The sequence below is a fragment of the Tinamus guttatus genome, unplaced genomic scaffold, assembly GCF_059628265.1.
Source record: "Tinamus guttatus ecotype Peru unplaced genomic scaffold, ASM5962826v1 Tinamus_guttatus_pri_ptg000317l, whole genome shotgun sequence".
Taxonomy (NCBI): Eukaryota; Metazoa; Chordata; class Aves; order Tinamiformes; family Tinamidae; genus Tinamus; species Tinamus guttatus.
Window position 1 is genome coordinate 404729 of NW_028288851.1, and position 24320 is coordinate 429048.

General features: G+C 60.0%; 1 protein-coding gene across 1 annotated transcript; it reads left to right on the top strand.

The window, feature by feature from the left end:
• The first annotated feature begins 1058 nt into the window (after window positions 1-1058).
• On the top strand, window positions 1059-19194 carry LOC104564527 (CCM2 scaffold protein). Its single transcript, XM_088528931.1, has 10 exons — window positions 1059-1149; window positions 11070-11243; window positions 11825-11908; window positions 12337-12520; window positions 13089-13225; window positions 14923-15058; window positions 15671-15728; window positions 16486-16624; window positions 17519-17657; window positions 18820-19194. Exons 1-10 carry the CDS (start codon window positions 1120-1122, stop codon window positions 19098-19100), a joined length of 1362 nt encoding a protein of 453 aa, XP_088385057.1. The 5' UTR covers window positions 1059-1119; the 3' UTR covers window positions 19101-19194.
• Window positions 19195-24320: the final 5126 nt, after the last annotated feature.

A 24320-nucleotide genomic window follows, 5' to 3' on the forward strand; every position in this document is an offset into this window, starting at 1 on the left:
CCGGTAAGGCTGCACCTCTCGGCCCGGAGGACACGGAGCCCCCCCAGTGCTCGGAGGCCGCAGATCCCCCCCAGGGCCGGGGGTTCCCGCCGCCCCCCTCCATCTCTCACGGGCCCGGGCCCACGCGGCCCCCACACGCGTGGGGGGACAGGCCCTCCCAGCGTGCACCGCGCCAGGCGGCGCCTCGCGGCCGCGGCGCCTCCCCGCCGCGCCATCGGGGCAGCGCCGCCGCCCATACCGCCGCCATCCGACCGCACAGCCTCGGCGCTGCCGCCCAGGGGCATCCCCGGCCCCCAGGAGCGGCCCCGGCCGCCGATGGCGGCGGATGTTACCACGCCACCGCCGCCGCCGCCGCCCTACCTGCCGCCATCGCCGCCATGGCTGTAGGCGGAGGCTCGGCGGCGCGTGACGTCAGCGCGTTCCCTCCCGGGAGGCGGAGCCACCTGGCGGGCGGCGGCAGCGCAGCCCGAGGCAGGGGCACGCGCATGCGCAGTGCGCACGGAGGGGGAGAGGACAGGGCGGGGGAGTCAGCTGGGCGGGGCCGACGAGAAGGGGCGGGGACAACTCCGAGATGGGCGGGGCCGACATGAGGGGGCGGGGTGGGTCGCGATGGGCGGGGCCTCCGCATTGGGGGCGTGGCGCGGGTCGGGCTTCGCGGCTGCGCATGTGCCGTGTCGCGCCCCCTCCGCCGCGGCCCCGCCCGCGGAGGACTGAGGTCAGTCCTCCGGGCGGCGCGCGGGGCACGCCGGGAAGCCGCCGCCCAAGATGGCGGCAGGATTGAAAAGTTGCGGGCGCCGCTGAGGCGGCTTCGCGCGGGCCGCGAACGGGAGCGGGGCCGCCGGCACCCCCGGGACGCTAACGGGAGCGGGGCTGCCGCCACCACCCCCAGGCTGGGAGCGGAGCCGTCGTCACCCCCGGGCCGCGAGCGGGAGCGGGGCCGCCACCACCCCCGGGCTGGGAGAGGAGCCGCCGCCACCCCCGGGCCAGGAGCGGGAGCGGAGCCGCCGCTGCCGCCACCCCCGGGCCGGGAGCGGAGCCGCCGCCACCACCCCCGGGCCGCGGCCACCGCCGCCGCTGCGGGGATGCTCCGAGGGGGCCGGGAGCGCCGCTGCCTGAGACATGGAGGAGGAGGGCAAGAAAGGCAAGAAGGTGAGAGCGGCGGGGGCGGGAGGGGGTGGGTTTCTGCCCCGGGGCTGCTCCCGGGGCCGCCGACGGCGCTTTCGCGGGTGGCAGCCCCGCAGGGTTGTGCCGTCCCGCCCGGTGCACGCCGCGAGGCACCGTGTGTTCGCGACGAGCCGCCCCGAACGGGGCCGGCGGCGCTGCCGTCCCCTCCGCCTTGCGTGGGAAAGAGTGACTTCAGCTTCTCTTCTTCTCCTCTTTTTGTGCCCTCTTGTCGTGCGTAACCGTGAGGCGAAGCTCCCGCTGCAGGCTGAGGCCCGGCTGCCGCCTCTCTGCGCTGCCTGAGCCTGTCGCTCTCCGTGAGGAATCAGCCCTTCGCCCGCTCTGGTGGTGACATAAGTGTGGGGGAACCGGCTATTTTTAGTCCCCTCTGCTTGGGGACACCTGCAGTAACTCTCCTCTCAGAAGGTGGCAGCAGAGCCTCCCGCTGAAGCGCTGGGACTCGCAGCCCTGCGAATACTCAAAACTCTCGGTTCTGTCCCTCTTCTTCCTGATCTACCCCACGTTGTTACCACAAAACCGAATCCTGAAGGCTTTTCTCAATGCTCTGTCTGGGAAAGAAGCTTAGATCACATCGGTAAAGGGCAAATCTGGAGGGCTGTGACACATCTAGTGACCTGCGGGCCGTGTCACCACACCAATGGTGCCGTTGGGACGAGAAGTGACCTGGCTTTGCGCAGCAGGCTGGGCATGGGTAGCATTCCCTCGAGGCAAAGCGTTTTCCTCAAAAAGCAGCAAATCTGGACGTGCCCGTTGAGGCCTCACGTGCTTGCGGGGTGACTTGAGAACCGGGGTGAGAGCAGCTACAAGTCAGTGCCTGTTGCTGCACCAGGCAGGGGCTGTAAGTGCTGGTCAATAAAAGGGTGTAATCAAGATTTGTTGATCTTCAGAAGCAGAATAATCTGTTCCTGTTGAAAAATAGCCTTCTGCTGTTAGGGATTTTATTTATTTTCCTTATGAAATGATGCTGTCTGCTTGTGCGGTCGCCCTGATTGAGAGCTGTGTTGTCCCCATTGATGTAAACTGCGTTTAGGGAAACTTGGAATGGGGAAAGGTGTGAGTATTTAGGTGTGAGCAAACAGAGGGTAAAAACAACTGGAAAGAGAGGTGTCTGTGCTGCAGTGCAGGGGCTTTTAGGGCAGAGAACCTACTGCTGTGGTCATAGATTTGCAGACCTGGAGCGGCCGGGGTTGGCGTGGAGGTCATCTAGGCCAAGCCTCCTGTTTCCAGCCTGCTCTTTCCACTCGCTTTGAATATCTGCTTGGATGGAGACTTCCCAGCCCCTCTGGACATCTGCTGGATCTCCTTCAGTTGGAACATAAACTTTTGCTGTGAGTTTTGTGTATTTTGGGTTTGTCCCATTGCCTTTGGCCTTTCCCTGGACACCACTGAGAAGTGTCTGGCTCCTTCACACCCCATAATTAGTTTATTTAGATTAATTAATAGATTAATAGATTATTTGTCTGTCCCTGATTTCCTCCCACTTTTTCCCTAAACTGCTCCAGCGTGTTCCGGTCTCCTGCCCTGCTGAGCCCAGGAGGGATCCTTGTGGACAAGGTATTCCTGAAGACCTAGGAGCTATGGGGACATGTGGCTGCAGCTGACAGATTGGGCTTCACCCTAGGATGGAGTCTTTGGTGCTGCACGATGTTCCTGGAGTCTCTCCATGCTGAATTCTGGCTGTTTTGCCTAGTTTTCTTTGGCACTTAGTGCAGCCAATTGTGCCGATGGGATCTATTTGGAGCTTGAGAACTTGGGGACTCCATCTAGGATGTCTGCTCCCTTCTTGGGAAGGGTGGAAGGGGACAGACTTCTTGGTGTGCCCTGATATCTAAATACCTTGGTCTGCAGAGTGGGATTCTCTTTCCTAGGTCCTGCTGCCTCTTCTGTTGAGGCTCTGGAACCCAGCAGAAGGTTGTGCTTTTGGCTTGTGTGGGGTGTGCAGAGGGGAATGTGAAGCTGAGGACCTTCCCAAGGGAATCAGAGGAGCCAAATCCCTTGAGTCCAACTGCTTGTTGTGCTGCCCATTTCCCTAGGCACAGAAAATACCAAGGTTTGAGCCTTACTCTTTGAAGCAGCAGCTCTGAGACTATGTTTCTGTAGAAATGGTTATTCCTTGACTTTACTGGGAGAATTAACCCACTTGAATGCAGCATCCTTATTTTTAGCTCACTCGAGTGTTTTTAGGCTAATGAAAGCACCCACATTGGGCATTAGATGTGGATTCGAGTCCGGAGGGCTTGTTCTCATTTTGCAGCACTTCAGCCAAAGCAAAGCACGTGCAGAACCTTCCTGTGAGCCCTGAGTTGTGGTGGTTGCTCCTTCCTCTTCCAAGACTTGAAGCGGTGGCTGTGATCAAATCCCAAGCTTTCAAGGCTGCTAGGTGTTATCCAAAATAAGGAATTGGTCTGGATGGGCTCAGAGCGGAGCCTCCGGTGTTGTCCTGCAGCTGGAACACTGCTCACCTTGAAGCTTGGCCACTTCAGGCAGGACTTTGGTGCTTGTCAGCACAAAAATCCTCCTGTGTTTGATCTTCCCTGCTTGATGGGAGGCTCCTGTAGGTGCCAGCAGCTGGAGATGCTTAATGAGGCTCTTTGAAGACCTCTTGATTTCCATGGCTTGTTCTGTGTGAGTTTAGAAGTGGCAGTGACAAGTCCTGTTGCCGGCTCAGCTCGTTTGGATTCCTTGGGAAAACCCCAAGGGCTGCTCGGCATTTCGCTAATCTCGCAGCAAATCTGTGCTCAGAATTTCAGTGAAGAGTGAGCTTGGCATCCCCCACCCTGCCTCTGGGTTGGGAAATGGCCTTTTCAGGCTCTGAGTGTCTATCAACCTCATGATCTAAGGCTCGTAGGGAAGCTGGAATACCCAGAAAAGGGGATCTTGAGCAGCTGCTCTCCTTTGAACTGCCTGCGCTTGACCCGCTCCGGGCACGGAGCTCAGCAGGATCATCCTGTAGTTGCTGCTCTTGGCTGTGATCCGGCAGAACGGGGAGCCTCTTGTGTTCGCAGGGCTTCCTCCTGCCTGTGAAGAAGCCAAAAATCCCTTAAAGGAGGGAGAAAAAAGCGAGCAGAGTCTCAGTGACGGTGGGTCCCTTTGGTTATAAGCTTGGCATGCAGAGCTGGGGACATGGATGGCAAAATGGGGCTAGCGAGAGCTCTGGAGGGAAGGGGCAGGAGTCAGCTGGCTCCTGTATCCGACTCGGATGTGGTGACAGTCGGAGCCAGCTGTAGTGACAGCTCTAGCAACCCCTCTGCAGCGGGTTTCCTGCACAGGGCTCTCCTGCCATGTTGATGCTCTTGTCTTCTCCCTACCCTTCTGCACTTGATGTCCTCAGCAGATGTTGCTCCTGCCTGTGGTCCTCTTCTGGATGGCAGGTGAATGTTGTCCTGTGGGAATTTGTGCGCAGGTTCCTGGGAGCTCTGTCCCTCCCAGATGGAAAAAAAAGGGGCTTTTTTCCCAAACCTGACCAGCTTTGGCACTGCAGGAATGTCTCCAGCATGTTCCTCTGCTCTCCTGCTCCCTGCCATGGGCTTAGCACCAGGATATGAGGAACAGCTCTGGCTAGAGGCAAGTTCACCAAAGTGTCACCTGCTGTGGAGGGGGAAGACGAAGCTCCGCATCGGAGCAGAATCCTGACTTCCAGCTGCAGATCCTGCCTTGGGAAACACTCCTCAGCTTGCCACGACCTGTGTAATCACAGGCTGTGCATTAACCATTCCACCTTCAAATGCTTGCTGGTATGTATTTTTATTTTGTATTTGCTTCCCCCTGCAAAAGAGGGGGTGAGAGGGGTCGCTTGGCCAGGGTTAAAGCTTCAGAGCTGTGAAAATAAACAGGACCAGTTCCCATCTTCAGCATCTTGGACTCAGTAAGTAAAGGTGGTATCTGGGTTGCTCACACTTGCTTTGTCCTGGTTGCCCATGGGTGGCTTCCCTTTGTGGCCAGGTTATGTGGGACAGGGTCTCTTGCTCCCATCTCCTGCTGTGTTTGAGGGACGTGAGGCTCCCTCGCATGGGGTGACAACCAGGGAGCTCCTTTGCTTTTTGGAAACATGGGTTGTTGCTGTGCAGAGAGGGACAGTGCAGCCAGGTTAGTGTTGCCTGAAACTTCAGAAACCTCCAGCTCTACTTTCAAAGCTTTCAGCTCAGGCTCAGCCCCTGGAACATGCTGAAAATACACCAAGAAATGGAGCTTCCAAGGGCAACAGGGCTCTGGAACGGTTCAATAAGTGCCAAAAAGGGAATCTGAACCTACAACCCACTTGGGACAGCAAGAACATGCAGAGAGCCTTCAGTGTGGTACCTTGGAGCACTTGGTCATCCCAGTTATGGAGCTGTGCTGATAACGTGGAGGCTAACGTGGATTTTCAGCTTGTTTTGCACTCTTTATCTCAAAATACAGTTTATCCAAACTAATTTATTGGTGTGCATCCTTCCCTGCTGCCCAGAGTGCCTTCAGTGCACTTCAGCTGCCATCTCAGGGTTAAGCTGTGCATTTACAGCGTGGTGAGCTGCAAAAACCTCTGTGATAAGTGACCTTTGGCAGGAAAACGGTGACAGAAAGTGCAAGGTTTAAGGCAAGCAGCGAAAGGGCTGCGATTGCTGCTTGGCTGGAGCCTGCGACGTGCCGAGGTCGAAGAGCAGCGGCCCCGTTTGCAGGCCGGGGTGTAACCAGAGAGCTCCTGCCCTCTGTGCAGGAAGGCCAAGGGCAAAACCATCCTTAAATTGCTGCTTTCTCCAAGTCTTGGCAAAGCTTTAAGTAAATAAATATCCTTAAGTGCCTGGCTTAGAGCGGGGGCAATGCACAGCCTGTCAGCCGGGACCTCGGGTGCCTCTGGAGTGTCATTTATGCTTAAAAACACAGTTTTCCCCCAAAGCACTTAAGCAGAGATGAAGCAAAGTTGCTCAGCACAGCCTTAGCCACCAGCCTTTCAACAGGCCTTTCTGCTTCCTGGAATATTCCAGTTGTATTTACGGAACCATAAGCCCAACTCGAGATCCTCCCTGTGTCTGCATAGTCTAAGTTTGCTAAAGGGGCTTTAAGTCACCAAGTTGGAGAACAAACATGGAAAAGCCACTTACTGCCACTGGGTGCTGGTGATGTTGTGGCAGCTTTGAGGCCTCTGCTTGTTTTTGTAACCTTAGGCAAGTAAAATTTCTCTAATAAAGAGAGGAAATAGCCACCTTTCCTGCTCTAATCCCTCTTGGCCATCCCGAGCTGTGGGCCCTCCTGGCAGAGTGGTGCTTGCAGAGGGCAGGAAAGGAGGGAGGTCTCCGGGATGGGAAGGACCTCGTGGGGATGGGATGCTGCCCTCAGGACCGGGAGCTGAAGGAGAAGGGCTGGAGCGGTGCTGCCCCCCGGGAGATGTGGATACAGATGGATACAGGTGCTGCCAACATTGGCTCTTCCTCTGCGGCTTTGGGCTCCTATCTCTCAACGCTGGAGTCGCAGGGAATGTGCTAAACCAACCTGGGTGTTATCCCAGAAACCTCCTGGGGTTCCTCACCTGCGAGCTGAGACAAAACCCTGTTAGCTGGTGCTACCCTGAGTCACTTCAAAGTTATTTCCCAGTGAAACAACCATCTCGAGATGGCGAGGAACTACCTGACCTCAGATCTGGGTCTTCCCCTTCTCGTTTCTATTTTAAGCACACAAAGAATTGAAATATCTTTCTGAAAGGCACCAACTCAAATGGTTCTGCTTGAAGATGGGCTTCCAAAGGGAGCTTAGGCCCTCCTGTGGCTGCTGCTCGGGTTTGTTCACCGTGGAGCTGCATGTTCCCTGTTCCCGGGCGGAAAATGGGAACGGCGGCTCTAGCTACCGGCCTCGCCTGTGCCCGGACGCTTGGGCCCTCTCTGGTTTTAAGGATTCTTCTTGTTTTCAGGCATCCAGGCAGCTCCGCAGGCATCTCTGAGCTCCGCATTTTGGCAGCATCCCCTTGGCGTTTGTGGAAAGAAAGCGGAGCAGCGCTCGCTCCAAAGGCAGATTCCAGAAGGGCTGCAAATAAGCGGCTCTTGCCACATTCTCCTGCAAATATCCCCAAGGATTGAAAGCCAAAGTGGTACCGGGGCCGCCCCGGCGGAGCGGGAGAAGCAGCGCGGATGTGGGTTCCACAGCTGTGGATTGAGTCCTACCTCATCCTACAGACTTGGATTTGTGGAATCGGGATCAAATTGCACCCCTGAGCTGTAGTTTCATGGGATCGGGATCCTAAGCCCGTGGCTGGGAGGTCCTAATCCAAAAGCAGGGAGCGCAGTCGGCAGGAAGCCGCCCCGATGCCGCCTGCTGCTCCAGCACACGCTGCCTGCTCGGCAGATCCGTGGAAACCTCTCCTGGCAGCTTAGCAAGGAGCCTGTGCCCGCTCCCACCCGGCCGTGCCGGCGCCGCATCCCAAAAAGCCGTGGGCGGAGGGCTGAGCCGGAGGAATCTCTCCGGGAGGAGAACCGAGGGCCTGCTAAAAATAGCCAGGGAAAATTCCTTTGCTCCGGCCTTAAAGGAAAATCCCGTCCGTGTGGCCGGAGCCCCGGCTGAGCGGGCAAGGTGGCTCCGGGTGTGGAAACACGGAGCGGAACCGCGTCCTGAAAGAGGCTCCTGCAGCTGCTGCATTGCGGGACACAATGGCTGCTCTTTTTCTAAATGGACTTTGGTGCGAGCTCTTTTTTTTTTTTTTTTTTTAGGAAAATTGTGTGTTCCTGCATTGCTTGGATTTAATCATCCCCAGTGCTTGGCGGGGTGGGATCGGATGGCGGATTCGCTGGGGAGAGCAGGGCTGGGGCTGCCCTTGAGGAGGGTCACGTCACAGAATCCCAGAAGGGTTGAGGCTGGAAGGGATCTCCAGGGATCACCCAGTCCAACCTCTGCTCCAGCAGGGACTTGGTGTCACTCAGGACTCCCAAATCCCTCTCACAGAGCTGCTTTCCAGCAGGGCAACCCCTAATCCGTGCGGGTCCCTGGGGTTATTCCTGCCCAGGCGCAGGGCCCTGCCCTTGTCCTTGTTGACCCTCAGGAGGTTCCTCTGTGCCCAACTCTCCGTCGTGTCCAGGTCCCTCTGAACGGCAGCGCAGCCCTCGGGAGCGTCGGCCGCTCCTCCCAGCCTGGTGTCACCTGCAGACTTGCTGGGTGCCCTCTGTGCCCTCGTCCAAGTCACTGATGAACAAGATGAGGAGCCCCGGGCCAGGACTGACCCCTGGGGACACCACAGGCCCCCAATGGGACTTGGCCCCATTTGTCACCACCCTCCAGGCTCTTCTCCAGTCCTCAATCCACCTCCCTGTCCGCTCATCCAGTCCGCGCTTCGGAGCTTCCCCACGAGGATGTTCTGGGAGACGGTGTCTTCCTTGCAGAACAAATCTCACATTGCAGTGAAATCTCGTGCAGGAGAAGCAATGTGTGCCGAAGACGGCTCCCAGCACCTGGGATTTTCCCTTGCTGCTCCTTGGAAGGGATTTGCTCTCTCCGGGAAAGCTCTTCAGGTGGAAGGAGCTGCACGGAGTGTCCCCTTGGATCCAGCGCCTGCTCCAGGCTTTGGGTGCTGGATCCCAGCAGGTCCTCATCCATGGAGCAGCTGCAGTCCGGAGGGGGGATGAGGACTTCTTAGCCGGAGTGACCTATTCCCTCTGCTTCGTGCCGCAGATCCCGCTCCCGCGGTTCAGCTCAGGTGCCCTCCCCAAATCCCGGGAGGCCCCTGCCCACATCTTGGCGCATGTGCGAGCTCCGTGCTACGAAATCTGGGAGCAAACAGGCTCCAGTCGGCTCCCAAACCTCGACCCATGGAGGTGACCACAGGGACCTGCAGCTCCGTCACCCCGATAGGCCTCACGCCCGTCTGCTCGGGCTGCCCTTCCTCCTCCTGCCTCCTCTTCGCAGGATGGTTTCCCTGGGGCAGTAACCAGGCCTGGGAAGGCTGCAGCTCCCGACCCCTTTGCAGAGCCTGCCCATCCGCACGTCCCTTCGCTTTTTGGATGTGAACAACAAATTTAAAGCCTCGAAATTTAGGCCCTGGGACAGCTCCCCGCGCACTAGGAAGCTCAGCCGGCCTCAAACAACGTTTTGAAACGGTGGAAAGGGAGGAGGCCTCCTCGGCAGGGCTGTTCATGCTTCTCCTTTCCTTTCCCCCCTCTCCGGAGCCGTCTTGCCCGCAGCTTTATTGGGTGCCTCGAGTGTCACAGGAGGAAGCTGCGGTTCTCGCGCTTCCTGGCCGCGCCGTCGCAGGTTTTGCAGCTCGTCGCCGTGCCCGGGCGGGCTCAGGAGCCCCTGCAAGCTGCCTAGCGGCGTCCCCTTCCCTTGGGGACATCCCTGGGGACCCCCCGGAGGACCCGCGCCCGTTGGCTCTGCTCCTGCTCCGCTCCCGGGGCCCTTCCATGGAGAACGAGGTAGGTCCGGGCGCTGCAGCCGCGCGGAGGAGCACGGGCGCCGCCGGGTCCTTCTTCCTCATCGCCGTCTCATGCCGCCACCCTCAATTCGGACCTTCCAAACTGCAGAATCCGGGCACTTCGGGGCTCGGAGGAGAGCCTGCAGTTTTCCTGCGGGTGGAAGGTTGGCTGCTTGCTCACAAGATCACCTGGAGCATCCATATCCTGGCCCCGGCCGGATTGCACACGGCAGCAGCTCCATCTGTCACCCCCATCTTCAAAACCCACAGAGCAGAGCTGCTCAGCAAGGACAGGTTCACTATCACGTAGCTGTTTCTTCTGTCCCTTTTGTCCTCCCAGCTGCCTATTTTTGGCACACGCGGGTGGAAGGGAAGTTTTCCAGGGCAGGGCTGTCCCTGACGTCCTTGCGGTGCCTGGGAGCTGGCGAACGCTGTTAAAGCAGTAGCTTTTCAGTACCATTTTCTGCTCTTAGGCTCGTATTTCAGACCATTCTGGTCCCTCTTGGGTCTCTCTCAGTCCTGAAGGTCTTTGGTGTTGGTCTAAACTGAGGAGTGGAACAAAGCCAATATGTCCAAGTACCGAGGGGAGGATGCAGGGAGGACTGGGCCAGGCTCTGCTCGGTGCTGCCGCTGCCAGGACCAGGGGGAACGGCACAGGCTGAACCCCAGGCAGCTCCATGTCCGTGTGAGGAAGAACTTCCTTGGTGTGAGGGTGCCCGAGCCCTGGCACAGGCTGCCCAGAGAGGCTGTGGAGGCTCCTGCTCTGGAGATCTCCAACCCGCCTGGATGCGCCCGGGTGCCCCGTGCTCTGGGTGTCCCTGCTGGAGCCGGGGCTGCACTGGGGGGTCCCTGGAGGGCCCTGCCAACCTCAGCCCTTCTGGGATTCTGGAATGCTGCAGAAGGTCCTCTGTGCCTCCCATTCGAGCTGTGGGATCCCTAGGGATATGCAGGGATGGTGCCTGGTGGGCACCGGCCAAGCCAGAACCCGTGGCGCATCCCGGCCTCCGCAGCCGCTTCCCAGGCGGAGCCGCGGGACAAGGACAGCCCGATGCTCCCTCTATAGCTGGGAATCCGTGTGTGCAGCTCCTGCAACCTCCAGCTCCTGGGGCAGCAGCGGCTCAGGTGTTTTTGCAAACACCCCCCTGGGCACCACTGTTGCGGCCTGAGATATCTGCAGGTCCCCCTGGAGCTTCTGCAGCGCAGACTTCCAGCCTCCCAAATCCGATTGTGGAGATCATTGCTCCAAACTTTATTGACCAGGCGCTGCCCTACACAAAGTGCATTTGTTCACCTATTCTTGCAGGGTTTCTTGACCTCTCACTGCTGTTTCGTCGCTCGCTCTGCTTTTACACTGCCCGTAAGGAGCAAAACCCTCATCCCCCTCAACCCCATCATGGAGACAGCATCTCGGAGGCTCTGTTTCCACTGGAGTCCCTGTTATTAGCCTAAAACGGGCGCGTGGTGGCGCGTCCCGCGGAGCCCTCGCCCCTAACCGTCCCCTTTCCGTCTCTGCCAGCAGCCGGGAATCGTGTCCCCCTTCAAACGAGTCTTCCTGAAGGGCGAGAAGGGCCGCGATAAGAAGGCCCAGGAGAAGGTGACAGAGCGGCGGCCCCTTCACACCGTCGTGGTGGCCCTGCCTGACCGCGTCGAGCCCGACGTCCTGCTCAACGACTACATTGAGAAGGAAGTGAAGGTAACTCCTGCCTCCTCCTTTGCCCCTTCCTTCCCGCAGGGGTGTCCAGCTCCAGCATTCGTTGCAAAAGAGTTTCCCTGTTTTTTTGCTGCTGAAGACGTTGAAGTCGCATCCCAAATTCCCTTAAGGGCGTTGCTGTCTCCTGAGCGAGCAGCAACAGCCACGAGGAATTCGTGTGGCTGGGAAAGGCGGCCCCGCTGCCTCCGTGTCCCTCCCTGCCACCGCTGGCCTCGTGGCTTTAGCTCCTGCAAAGCATTTTGTGGCGCAGCCTGTAGGAGTGACGCTGCTCCGAGTCACTCCCTGATCCCCCAGGCCTAATCCCAAGGGAATGCTGGGTTTCTGGCACCTCCCTCCCGGTAGCGGTGGGAGTGGATGGATACCCTGGTGTTAGACCTCCATAAAGCAGAGATCTTCCATACTGAGGTGCTGTCTCGTGCCTCCAAAGAGGGGCTCAGGCAGCAGCCGCTCGGCACTGCCCTCTGCACAGGGCCCATGGTGCTCCCTCATCCAGCAGCTCCCGTGTTTGGGGCCCTGCTCGGTGTGCGTGTCCCCTGGTGACACTTTTGGGTCTTCTTTCCCAGTATTTAGGCCAACTGACATCCATCCCCGGCTACCTGAATCCCTCCAGCCGCACCGAGATCCTGCAGCTGATAGATAACGCCAAGGTGAGTGCTCAGCCCTTGGGAAGCTCTGGAATGCATCTCCAGAGACAAGTTGTGGGAGGGGGGTTTAGAGCTGGAAGAGCTTCCCAGGGAGCTGCCTTCATCTGGGGTTTGAGACCCTGCTGCACTGAGCTGCCTTCACCCCCATCCCCTCCTCTTCATCGCTTAACTGCCGGTTGTGGGTATTTACCATTATCAGGAAGCCCCAGCAAACACAACATGGCTGGATGAAGAGGTGGGAGAGGAAGATTCTCCTCCTTCTGGGAAGAGGGGCCTCCTCCCTGTTACCCAGCAGCTGCCAGAGGAGAAGCAGTTCAGATTGTAACGGCAATGTCCTCCTTTCAGAGGAGAAACAGTTCAGGTTTCGGTGGAAACGTCCTTGTTTCAGAGGAGAAGCAGTTCAGGTTTCAGTGGAAATGTCCTTGTTTCAGAGGGCTCATCAGCTCCCGGGGCAGCTAACTCCAGAGCACGACGCCGTGATCAGTCTGTCCGCCTACAACATCAAGCTGGTGTGGAGGGATGGGGAAGACCTCATCCTCCGGGTGCCCATCCACGACATCGCGTCCGTCTCCTACATCCGCGACGACTCCTCGCACTTGGTGGTGCTGAAAACAGGTAGGTTGTGGCCAACATGGGCCATATGCTTGGGGGTTGTGCTGATGAGAGCTCATCCTGCTCTCCTTGGCCTTCAGGGTGTTAAATAGCCACACGAAATAAATGTGATGACACCCCGGGGCCTTGCGGGCATCTCTCCAGTCCCTTGGATTGCAGAGAGGAGCTGGAGCAAGGAAGAGTGTTTGAGGGTCTCCCCACTAAAGAAGAGGCCTTGGGAATTGGCCCGCAGCAGCTCTTCATGTGTTAAAATTGAGTCTTTTTTTTTTTTTTTTTTTTTTTTGGCTCAAGTGTTTGGGGAACGCTGAGCTGCTTAGGGGATATAATGACAGAGACTCATCGGATTAGAAAACCCTGTGACAGCAAAGGAGAGGCTGGAGAATAAATGAGTCGCCGGCTTGCAAGATTGTAATTCCACCTATGGGTTTTTGTGCCTCTCTAAGCCATGGAAATAAAGCCAGCGATTTCCAAAGTTGTCAGAAACCTCCTCTAAATTAGAGCCTCTTAATTGTGGGGTTTGATGGGGTCGGGGCAAGACGTCCCTTTCCGTGACGGATTCTCTGTTTCTCAGCTCAGGACCCCGGGATCTCCCCGAGCCAGAGTCTGTGTGCCGAGAGCTCCAAGGCGCTGACGTCGGGCTCGCTGTCCGAGAGCGGCGTGGTGCCCGTCGAAGCTTGTTGCTTGGTGGTCCTGGCTACGGAGAACAAAGTAAGGCTCAAACTGGCCGTCCTGCCGTGAGGTTGCTGCCAGAATCGCTCCGGAATTGATGCCTGAATGGGATCGCAGGGAGGTTTCAAGCGAGGTGGCCACAACCTCTTAGGTTGGCACTGGAGAAGATGGACCAAATTCTTCTCGGTGTCAGGACCAGGGGGAACGGCACAGGCTGAACCCCAGGCAGCTCCATGTCCGTGTGAGGAAGAACTTCCTTGGTGTGAGGGTGCCCGAGCCCTGGCACAGGCTGCCCAGAGAGGCTGTGGAGGCTCCTGCTCTGGAGATCTCCAACCCGCCTGGATGCGCCCGGGTGCCCCGTGCTCTGGGTGTCCCTGCTGGAGCCGGGGCTGCACTGGGGGGTCCCTGGAGGGCCCTGCCAGCCCCAGCCCTCCTGGGATTCTGGGAACCAGGAGCCCCAGGCTGGCCTCTCTCATGGCCACAACTGGCACGTGCTGATGTCCCCCCTCCAAGTGTCCCCTCTCTCATGAGCAGACATAGGCTTGGTTGTGACAAGCCCTGCACTGCTGGGACAGCTCTTGGGGGAGCTCAGGAGGTGGCCAGTGCTTAGATGCCCATGCTGGAAGTGTCCAGAAGTGAAGTCAACTCCCTCTCTCCCACGTAGGGCTGGCTAAGGTGCTCTCCTGGTGCTGATCCCGAAACCTGCGTTCTCCAGGAGCCAGGATTTTTTCTCTCTGCCTGTTTGTTCCTATTTCCACAGCAGGAGCCCTTTACCTTGAGGGTGGAGTTTCACACTCCTCATTTTCAGGTCTTTTATCTTTAGCACTCTCTGGGGTGCCCACAGCTATTTGGGATGTAGGTTGTGCCAGAACGAATGTCCAGGGAACAGAACCAAGAAAGGAGAGCAGGACAGCGCACGGAAACGAAACCTGGATGTTATTTAATAGTCGTGAGTTGATTGTGAGGGTGACGGAGCCTCCTGCTGCCTCCGACCGCGTGGGGGAAGAGCGCTGGGATGTTTCTGGGACTTGCGGAAGGGCGATGGGCAGCGAGGGGTCATAGAATCATGGAATGCTGAAGGTTGGCAGAGTCATCCAGTCCAATCCCCCTGCACACGCAGGGTCACCTAGAGCACGTGGCACAGGGTGGCATCCAAGCGGGTTTTGAAGATCTCCAGAGAAGGAGACTCCACAACCTCTCTGGGCAGCCTGTTCCAGTGCTCTGGCACCCTCACTGTCAAGAAATTTTTCCTTAAGTTCCTGTGGAACTTTTGGTGTTTCAGTTTCCGGCTGTTTCCTCTAGTTCTGTCGGTGGCCACCAGTGAAAAGAGGCCGCCCCATCCTCCTCACTGCCTCCCTTGAGGTACTTCTAGACACTGCTCAGGTCCCCTCTCAGCCTTCTCTTCTCCAGCTGAACAGGCCCAGCTCCCTCAGTCTCTCCTCATAGGGCAGATGTTCCAGGCCCCTGATCATCCTTGTAGCCCTGCGCTGGCCTCTCTCCAGCAGCTCCACATCCCTCTTGTCCTGTGGAGCCCAGAACTGGACACAATACTCCAGATGTGGCCTCACCAGGGCTGAGCAGAGGGGCAGGATCCCCTCCCTCCACCTGCTGGAGACGCTCTTCTTAATGCACCCCAGGATCCCACTGGCCTTCTTGGCCACGAGGGCACATTGCTGCCTCATGGTCACCTTGTCATCCACCAGGACATCCTGCACGTTCATCTCCTGTCCCTGCAGGTGACAGCAGAGGAGCTCTGCTCGCTTCTCAGCCAAGTCTTCCAGATCGTTTACACCGAGTCCACCATAGACTTCTTAGACCGGGCCATATTCGACGGGGCGTCCACGCCGACGCGGCACCTGTCCCTTCACAGCGGTGAGTCCGCGCTCCTTCCCTTCCCCTGCTCCTTCCCTGGGCCTCTCCTGTCCCACCTGCGCTGGTGGCCTCTTCCTGCCACGCTCCGAAAGGGAATCCAGGCAGGATGGGCCTCCAGCTTCCCTCCTCAGCTCCGTATTCCCTATGGGCCATGTTGCACCTCCAGTGCCGTCAGCTCCGGCCCCGCACAGGACCTTCCTTTCCATGAGCCTTGCCCCAGTGAGGGGCAGGAGAGCCCGAGGCCGTGCAGAGCTTTGGGAAAAGGCCCCTTTTCCCAGCTGCTTCCCCAGGAGGGCTGTGGGGAGCCTGGAGCCACGAGCTGTGGCAGGGCAGTGTTTTTGCTCCAGAGCCTTTGCCTTGCTCTATTCATCCCGTGGAAGGGAGCAGTTACAAAGGGGAGCTTTGTCCTGCGTGGATCCACGTCTCTTCATCCCCAGCCCTGACACAGCGTTGCTCCCTCTTCCACCGCCGGCTCAGCCCATCCCGCAGTCCCTTGTTTTGTTCCAGACATGAATGCTGAGTCAGGAATCCGCACGCACGGGGCTCACGGGCTGGGAAAAGCGCTGCCTTTCTGCCCCTCAACCCCTTGTGTCTTCAACATCTTCCTTGCAGATGACTCCTCTACAAAAGTGGACGTTAAGGAACCTTACGAAGCGGAGGAGAGTGGCTTGTAAGTTGAGAGCCAACGCTGTATAATGTGAGAGCTTGGCACAGTGGGGGTGACACCTTGTCCATGCAGCCTCCCTGCCAGCTTTAGAGCAGGAACTGCTGCGGTCTGCAGATTGAAAAGCTTCTGATGAGCTCACCCGAAGCATTTGACAGCATTATTTGTGCCTGCACACGGGTACTATAGGCCCTGCTTCCTCAGCAGCCTTTGCTGCATTGTTCTGTTGGCACAGTTTTCCATATATACACCTATATATTCATATATATTGTGTTCAGCTCCACCCATCATCAGGAGCAGGGTTGGAACGTGCACAAATTTGGTCTGCCATGGGGGAATCGGGGGTGGGTTTGGAGAACTGATTTCACCCTCTTTCCCAAACCTCATTACTCTGGAAACATCTTTTTCCTGAAGCAGAGTGAATGCAAAAATGCCAAACAGTTGTGGACTGAAAAACCTGACCCTTGAAGTCCTTGAGCATTTCAAGTGTAAAAGTAGTTTGAAATATCCCTCCGAAATGTATACACACACACACACACTTTCAGAGGAAGCAATGTGAGGGAATCTTTTTCCACATAAAGCTTCACTTCCAGCAAGTCAGAGAACTAAGGAAGGGGCAAAGCTCCCCGATTGTGTTTCAATCCTTGCTCTGTGTAAAGCTGCAGTCAAGGGCAGTGTTTTCAGCAGCCAGACCATATTGGCAGCAGTAGCAACGGTGCTGCTGGAGGAGACCATCTCATCTCACCCTCCCTTTACCTTTCAGCTCCTTTCCAGAAGGCCTGGACGTAGATGACAGCTCCCCCTCATCTTTCTCCACGCAACAGTCTCCGCACGTTAAAACCATCAGCGAGAGCGAGCTCAGCACCACGGCCACGGAGCTGCTCCAGGACTACATGATGACGGTAGGGTGGCCTCGGGGCAGCACACTGGCCCAGGGCAGGACACAGGGATCTTTTCTGAGATGGTTCATAGAATCACAGAATGGTTAAAGCTGGAAGGGACCTCTCGAGGCCATCTAGTCCAACTCCCTGCACACGCAGGGTGACCTAGAGCACGTGGCACGGGGCTGCATCCAAGCAGGTTGGGAAGATCTTCAGAGAAGGAGACTCCACAACCTCTGTGGGCAGCCTGTTCCAGTGCTCTGGAACCCTCACTGTCAAGAAAGTTTTCCTTAAGTTCCTGCGGAAAACCTAAGGAGAGAGGTTGAGAAGGAACATCCCTGTTCCCTCATGGAGGCAGAGGCTGCACTCCGTGCTGGCACACAGGAAGACTTGGATGTCCCACTTGGACACAATCCCGTGCCACATGCTCTAGGTGACCCTGCTTGTGTGGGGGGATTGGACTAAATGATCTCCAAAGGGTCCTGCTGACCTGGGTTTGTCATCTCCACTTGCATAAGGTGACACAACAGTAGCATCTCAGCCTTTCTTGACCACTTCTGCTCGGAGCCACCCTGGGATCTGAACCTGCATAGCCACCCTCACCCTGTTATCCCCTCTTGCTGCATTAGGGCCCGTCCCAGCACAGACCCTGTTTGGGATCTGTCACTCTGGGAGGTGGGGACGAGCTGGGAGTACAGGCAGAGGCCCTGTTTGAAAGCTGCCAGCTCAGTCGAGGATCCCACCAGCCCATCCTGCTGGTTGATTACTGCAGCTGCTGCACTTGACCCTTATCAAATAGCAATAAACTAAGTTGCCATGTACCTGTTTCCCCTCGTCTCTTCCCCCTGCCACTTTCAGGGCTGAAAACCCACTCCTAAAAGTCAGTGATACTTGTGCTGCTCTTCTCTTCCTCAGCTCCGAACGAAACTCTCTTCCCAAGAGATCCAGCAGTTTGCAATGCTCCTGCACGAGTATCGCAACGGGGCCTCGATCCACGAGTTCTGCATCAACCTGAAGCAGCTCTATGGGGACAGCAGGAAGTTCCTGCTCTTAGGTGAGTTCCTGGTGCCAGGGATTCCTCACGGATAACAAACCAGAGGGCGGGAGCTGCCTCAGGCTGTTCCTAAGCCCTGGTTGGGATTTAAGATCTCACTAAGCGACAGCTGACTGATCTCATCAAGACAACTACCCTTGCTCAGTGTCCTAGGCTTGAGATGTAGCCAAGGAAGGGGTAAGACCTTAATTCCTGGCTCCTTGGAGTCACCCTCTTCCCAAGAGCAGTTTAGTCCCTCTAGCTCAAGTCCCCTGCTCTTAAGGCAACTCAAATCATCCCTTGGGATCCATCCCAAGGGACTGCAGAGGGAGCCGAGACGCTTGGCCAAGGGCATCTGTGGTGCCACCTCCCCACTGTCCCTCAGCACGGGAGGAAAAGCTGGGGGCTGCCTGCAGCTCTGCATCTAATTGCAAAGAAAAACAGGTTGAACCCCTCTAAGAGAGGTTAAAGAGGCAACAAGAAGTCACCCGCCGGCCTGCCGAGCCCACGGCTGCTGGAAGCATCCTCTGGGCTGGGTGCTGTTTCCTCCAGCTTGGCTTAGCTCTCTTAAGCTGGAAGTTGCTTCCATGGTGCTGATCCTGCTGACCTTGCCGGTCCCCTTGATTCAGGGCAGCTTCCAGCTGTTCCTGCTGCCCTCAGGGCTGCGCCAGCAGCACGGGGGCTTGGAGTGAGATGCCGGGGTGGGAAGAGGGGCCAGATGTTCTCTCAAACCCCCTGCCCGTTGCCCTGGGGGAGTTTAATCACAGGCTGATGCTGTTACTGTAACAGGATCAAAGCTGAGCAATAGGATTGAGGGAGGGAGCAGCAGGCAAGCCCTGGAGATCCCACCTCAGCTGCTTGGCTGCCTTTCTCAGGAGCACAAATGTGACACGAGGCTACACAATGAAGTCCCCAAAAGCCCTACGGGGCCATCCGGGCCCTGGGCAAGGTTGGGCTGCGGCACCACTGTGGAAAGTCACCCCCAGCCACCTCCTTCCCCTCTGGGGATGCAGAGGGGGCTGACACCGAGGCTGCTGGTGGCCTCCTGCCCACAATGAAGTGGTTCAGAGCAGAAACACCCCCCCAGAGCTCGCCACAACCCAGCAAGTCCCCGTTACAGCACCGGCAGAGCGGGTGTTACCCCCGTGCTCACGTTCTCCTCGTGTCCTCTCTCCTGGCCCAGGCCTGCGACCCTTCATCCCCGAGAAGGACAGCCAGCACTTCGAGAACTTCCTGGAGACCATCGGCGTCAAGGACGGCCGGGGCATCATCACAGACAGTTTTGGGAGGTACAGGCGGACGCTGAGCACGACCTCCAACTCCACGACCAACGGCAACGGCGCCGCCGGCAGCTCGGACGAGCAGTCCGTGCCCTCGGAGGAGGACGAGTGGGACCGCATGATCTCGCACATCAGCAACGACATCGAGGCCCTGGGCTGCAGCATGGACCGCGATTCCTCGTGAGAGGGAGCAGGGGGAGGAAGGCTCCGTCCTCTCCCTTCCACCCTCCCGCAGGGACACTCGTCTTTGTGCCTGTCTTCCCGACCTCCGTTCTGGAGGAGGGTTTTTCCCGGGATGGAGCAGGCTGGCCTCACGCTCCCGTCCTCGCCAGGGGCTTCGCTGGCCCCCGTGGCCGCTCGGGGGTGCCCGGGGACCCCTCTTACTGTGAAAGGAGGGAGAGGAGCTGGGATCCCCGGGATGGAGGCCGGCGCCAGCCCGCGTTACCGTTTTGCACAGGAGCTGCCCCCGCACCCGCTCTTCCTCCCCCTCTCAACGAAGTTTACCGCAATGTGAATTTATTTAAACCCACCGTGACGGCGGGTGACAGAGGCCCCCCCTCCTGCCCACACACTGCTCGTGCCACCCTCAGCCTCCTCCCGCTGTCCCCAGGTCCCCGTCCCCCCCACAGCGACGCTAGCACCGCCGCTCCCCACGGAGCGGAGGAGGGCGACGGCACCGCGAGCCCTGCGGATCCGCGCGCCCTCCCGGCGCAGGGGGAGGCCCCGAACGCGCCGGGGGCTATAGACACTCATGTACAGGTTGTATATATTTTCCAGGCCCTTATAAATACCCACCCTTATTTTTGTAAGCCCTCCCGCTCCGAAAAACGGGGAAAACGGGAGCGCGTGGCGCTTTGTGCCCAGACACTGGCTCAGCAGTTTGGGCAGCACCGGGGGGTCTGGCCGCACCGGGCACATTCCTGGGCGCTTTATCCCATGCGGCCGCCTTTAACCCCTGCTTTTCCCCAGCCTTTTCCCATCTCCCAGAGCCAGGACGCGCAGGGGCATCACATCCCTAGCCCCATCTCCCGCCCTTGCCAGCAGGGACCTCACTCCAGAGGCCATCCCTGTTGCTTTTCCCTCTTTTTTCCCTTAAAAGCCACAGCTCCCATCCTAGCGGTACAAGAGCGGCTGGAGCGGGGCTCCCAGCGAGCTCCGGCCACGGGGAGGAGCCGGCGCCGGCCGTGGCTCCAGCTCTTAGTGCCTTTTTCTCCATTCGCAGCTCAACAACAACACACACATCCGTAAACACGGACACGCGCACGGCGGGGGAGTCACTGCAGACTTATGCAAATTTGGAAGAAAATCCCTATTTTTGAGACGATTGTATAACGAGAGCTATAAGAGAAGCCGGCACCGCTCGCGACATTTTCCTACTTGGCTCAGGGGGAAGGTTGGGGCCGGGGGGTCTCACCTGGTGTCCCCAGGTGCCGTCCTGCCCATGCCACCGAGCCGGGCGCTCGCGAGCGGTGCCGGCGCTCCGGGGCCCTTTGTACATCCGCTTTCTGTACGGGGTTCTTTGGTAAATATAATCCTGCACCCGGCGCCTTCCTGAAGCCTCCGTGTCCTGCACGGGGTTCCCAAATCCCCATTCTCAGGAGCAGCCCGTGCCCATCCACCCTGGCATCCCGGCACCATCCCGAGGGAGCTGCCCCATCCCGGGGCCTGGCCGAGGTGCAGCCCCCGCTGTCCCCAGCCCTGGCTTTGTCCCCTCCCGCCCCATCACGGAGGCGCCGAGCGATCCGAGTGCTGCAGGAGGCTGTTTATTGAGCGCTACAGTCGCGGCGGCGGCGCGCGGGGATCCGGGCGGCGGGGACGACGGTGCTTCTATACAGGGGGGGACGCGGGCGGCGCCGCTCGCTACATGGTCAGCTCCTGCGGGGGACACCGCGTTAGGGACACGGGGGCTCCCGCGGGGTCCCCGCGGCGTCCCCCCGAGGCGGCCACTCACCATGATGGCGTTGACGATGTCGTTGTTGTTGTGCCTGAGCGCGCGCACGGCCTTGGGACGCGACACGTTGGCCTGGGCCATGACCAGCTCGATGTCCCTCACCTCCAGCCCCGTCTCGTCCACCTGCAGGGGACACGGCCGTCACCCGCCTCGCGCCGAGGGGCCTCCGGAGCCCCCCGGCCTCCGCGGCGGCGCCCACCTCCTCCTCCTCCTCGCTCTCCTCCTTGATGGTGAGGCTGGGCGCCGTCTCCGTGATGAGCGGCGAGTGCTCCATGGGCACCTTGAACTTCTCCGCCGCCGCCTTGTGCACTTGCTGCGACAGGTCCTCGATCTGCGGGGACACGGCCTTGTCCCCAAGGGCCACCTGCCCGAGCCACGCGCCCCGGAGCCGGCCCCCCGCCTCACCTTGGCCTCCCCGAAGACGATGTAGATGTCGGACGCGGGGCTCTTGAAGACGTCGGGCTTGGTGATGACGAAGAGGATGTTCTTGGACTTGCGGATGGTGATGCGGGTGACGCCGTGGATCTGCCGCAGCCCCAGCTTGGACATGGCCTGCGGGGACACAGGGGACACGGGGACAGGTGTCCTCCAGCTCAGCCCTGGGGGTCCATGCGTGCCCAAGGGGCTGCTCCTGACTCCCAATGAACACAGGAGCCGGCTCCCAGCAGCAGGGGACAAGGCTGGTGGCCCCCCAGCTTGGCCACCACGGCCTTGCTCCCTGTGGCCACCATCCAGCAGAGACACCCAGGCAGGACACCGGTCCCCATCACACCCAGCTCACGGTGCCACCAAGTTAGTCCCTCCAAGAGGCCCAAAACAGCCCGGCCACCACCCCCCATCCCGGGAGCCCTTCCAACGCGCCGGGGGCTTTAACCGGAGCTAATCCCTGTGGTCAGCACCAAACCCGGCCCGATTTGGCGCCCCAACCCGTGCGCGGCAGGAGGAGGCCGGGCCCTCCTCTCGCACCCACCTTTCGGGCCTTCTTCTCGCTGCGGCTCTGCTTGGCCTTGCTGGCGCTCTCCTCGCCGGCGCCCGCCGCGTGGCCGAGCGGCGCCTGCGGGACGGGGACGTGAGCGGTGCCGGCGCCGGCCCCGCTCCGGGCGGCCTCCGCCGCCGCGGGCCTCACCTGGCTCTGCGCCGCGCGCGGCTCGGCGCCCTCGGCCTCCTCCAGCTCGGGGATGGAGTCCTCGTTGCTCTCCGAGTCATTGCAGGAGCCTGCGGGGGAGCCATGAGACCCCTCCGAAACGCACGAATCGCCCCCAAAAACCCACCCCGCCGCGGCGCCGCTCACCTTTGTGGTTGGCCTCGCAGCGCGGCGGCGGCGCGCGGGCCTCGCCGCACGGCGCCCCGGCCTCGCCGGCCTCCTCGGCCTCGCTGGACGAGCTGGACTCGGAGTGCAGGGAGCCGCGGGCGGCGCGGCGGCCCTCGCCCGGCGCCGCCTCCGGGCCCCGCGGCGGCTTGCGGCCCCGCGGCGCCTTCTCCCGGCCCGGTGGCGCCTCGGCGGCTGCGGGGGCAACGGGAGCAGTGAGGCCGCATCCCACCCGGATCCCCATCCCAGATCCCGCTCCGGTGTTACCATCAAGGTGCTTCCGAGGGCCCGGCGGCGGCGACAGTGGAGGCACTTGGACGAGTTTGGAGAGCAGAGGGCAGGGAGCTCCCGGCGGCACTGGGGTGTCCGCAGAGGCCATCGGAGCTGGAGCCGCGTCCGGAGGAGCCACCGGCGGCTCCGGGGAGCCCAGATGGGGGGCAGCAGCCGGAGGCTCCGGAGACTCAAGGGCAGCAGCCGGAGGCTCCGGAGAGACATCCAGAGGCTCCGGAGACTCAAGGGCAACAGCCGGAGGCTCCGGGGAGCCCGGATGGGGGGCAGCAGCTGGGCTGGGCTCTGGAGCTGGAGACTCGAGGGCAACAGCCGGAGGCTCCGGAGACTCGTCGGCCTGCGCAGGACTCGGCGGAGCGGCTGTATCCAAGGGGCCGGCACACGGCGCCACGGGCTCTGCCGCCTCCTCTTCCTCAGCGCCAGGGGCCTCCTCTCCCTCGGGACGAGGCGGCTCCTCCGGCCTCACGGCGGCGGCGGCCGGCGGCTCCGGGACATCTTTGGGTTGAGGCTCGGGGGCCGCGTCCCGGCCGTGGCCGCGCGCCGGCTCCCCGAAGGAGCCCTGCAGCAGGGAGGCCACGTGCCGCCGGTCGCGGAGGCGCCGCGACGCCGCGGGGCTCTCCGCAAAGGCACCGGGTGGTGGTGGGAGCAGTTCGCTTGGGGCGGCCCCCACGTAGACCTCGCGCTCCGAGGCCGTGAAGCGGGGCCGCCGCGGGGCCCGGCAGCGCCGCCACGGCGCCCCCGGCCCTTCCTCTTCCTCCTCTTCCTCCCGGCCGCCGCGGGGAGGGGGGGACGGCGGCGCGATGGCCCCCGGGGGCCGCCCGCCCACGGGGTCTTCGCTGGGAGCAGCGGCTCCCGTCGGAGGCCGCTCCGGCTCCGCGGTGCCCGCAGGGTGCGGGGGCGCCGACCTGGCACCTTCCTCCTCCTCTTCCTCCTCTGCGGTGCCGGCGGCTCCCGAGGGCTCCGCTGCGCCGTCCTCCTCCGGGACGGGCGATCCGGGCGCTGCCGGGCACGGAGCCGGCGGCGCCTCCGTCCCCTCCTCCAGCTCCAAGGGCACAGGGGGCTCCTGGGGGTGACACGTCCCCAGCTCTGCTGGGGCCTCCGCTGGCACCGCGGCCTCCTCAGGCATCGCGATGTCCTCTGCCATCGGAGCATCCTTTGGAGTCACGACATCTCCAGGTGCCACAGCATCCTCCAGTGTCACATCCTCGGGTGTCGCAATGTCCTCTGGTATCGTGGTCTCCTTTGGTGTCACATCTCCAGGTGTCACAGTATCCTCCAGTGTCACATCCTCAGGTGTCACGATGTCCTCTGGTATCGTGGTCTCCTTTGGTGTTACATCTCCAGGTGCCACAGCATCCACTGGTGTCGCATCCTCAGGTGTCACAATGTCCTCTGGTATCGTGGTCTCCTTTGGTGTCACGACATCTCCAGGTGTCTCATCCCCAGGTGTCGTGACATCCTCAGCTACCATGGTGTCCTTTGGAGTCACGACATCGCTGGGTGTTGCAGCATCCTCTGGCATCACATCCCCGGGTGTCACAACATGCCCGGGTGTCACAGCATCCTCTGGTGTCATGATGTCCTTGGGTATCGTGGTGTCCTTTGGTGTCACAGCACCCTCAGGTGTCACAGCATGCTCTGGTGTCACATCCCTGGGTGTCACCATGTCCTCAGGCATCACGGCATCCTCAGGTGTCAGGACATCCCCAGGAGCCACAATGTCCTCCGACATCACGGTGTCCTCTGGTGTCACAGCATGCCCAGGTGTCACGATGTCCCCAGGCATCACAGCATCCTCAGGTGTCACGACATCCCTGGACATCACAGTGCCCTCTAACCCCATGACATGTCCAGGT

What these genes read in the sequence shown, in the direction of transcription:
- LOC104564527 (XM_088528931.1), top strand. Translation starts at nt 1,120, where the DNA reads ATGGAGGAGGAGGGCAAGAAAGGCAAGAAG. An exon ending in ACATTGAGAAGGAAGTGAAG is followed by an intron (nt 11,244 to 11,824) that starts GTAACTCCTGCC and finishes CTTCTTTCCCAG; the next exon opens with TATTTAGGCCAACTGACATC. An exon ending in GCACCTGTCCCTTCACAGCG is followed by an intron (nt 15,059 to 15,670) that starts GTGAGTCCGCGC and finishes TCTTCCTTGCAG; the next exon opens with ATGACTCCTCTACAAAAGTG.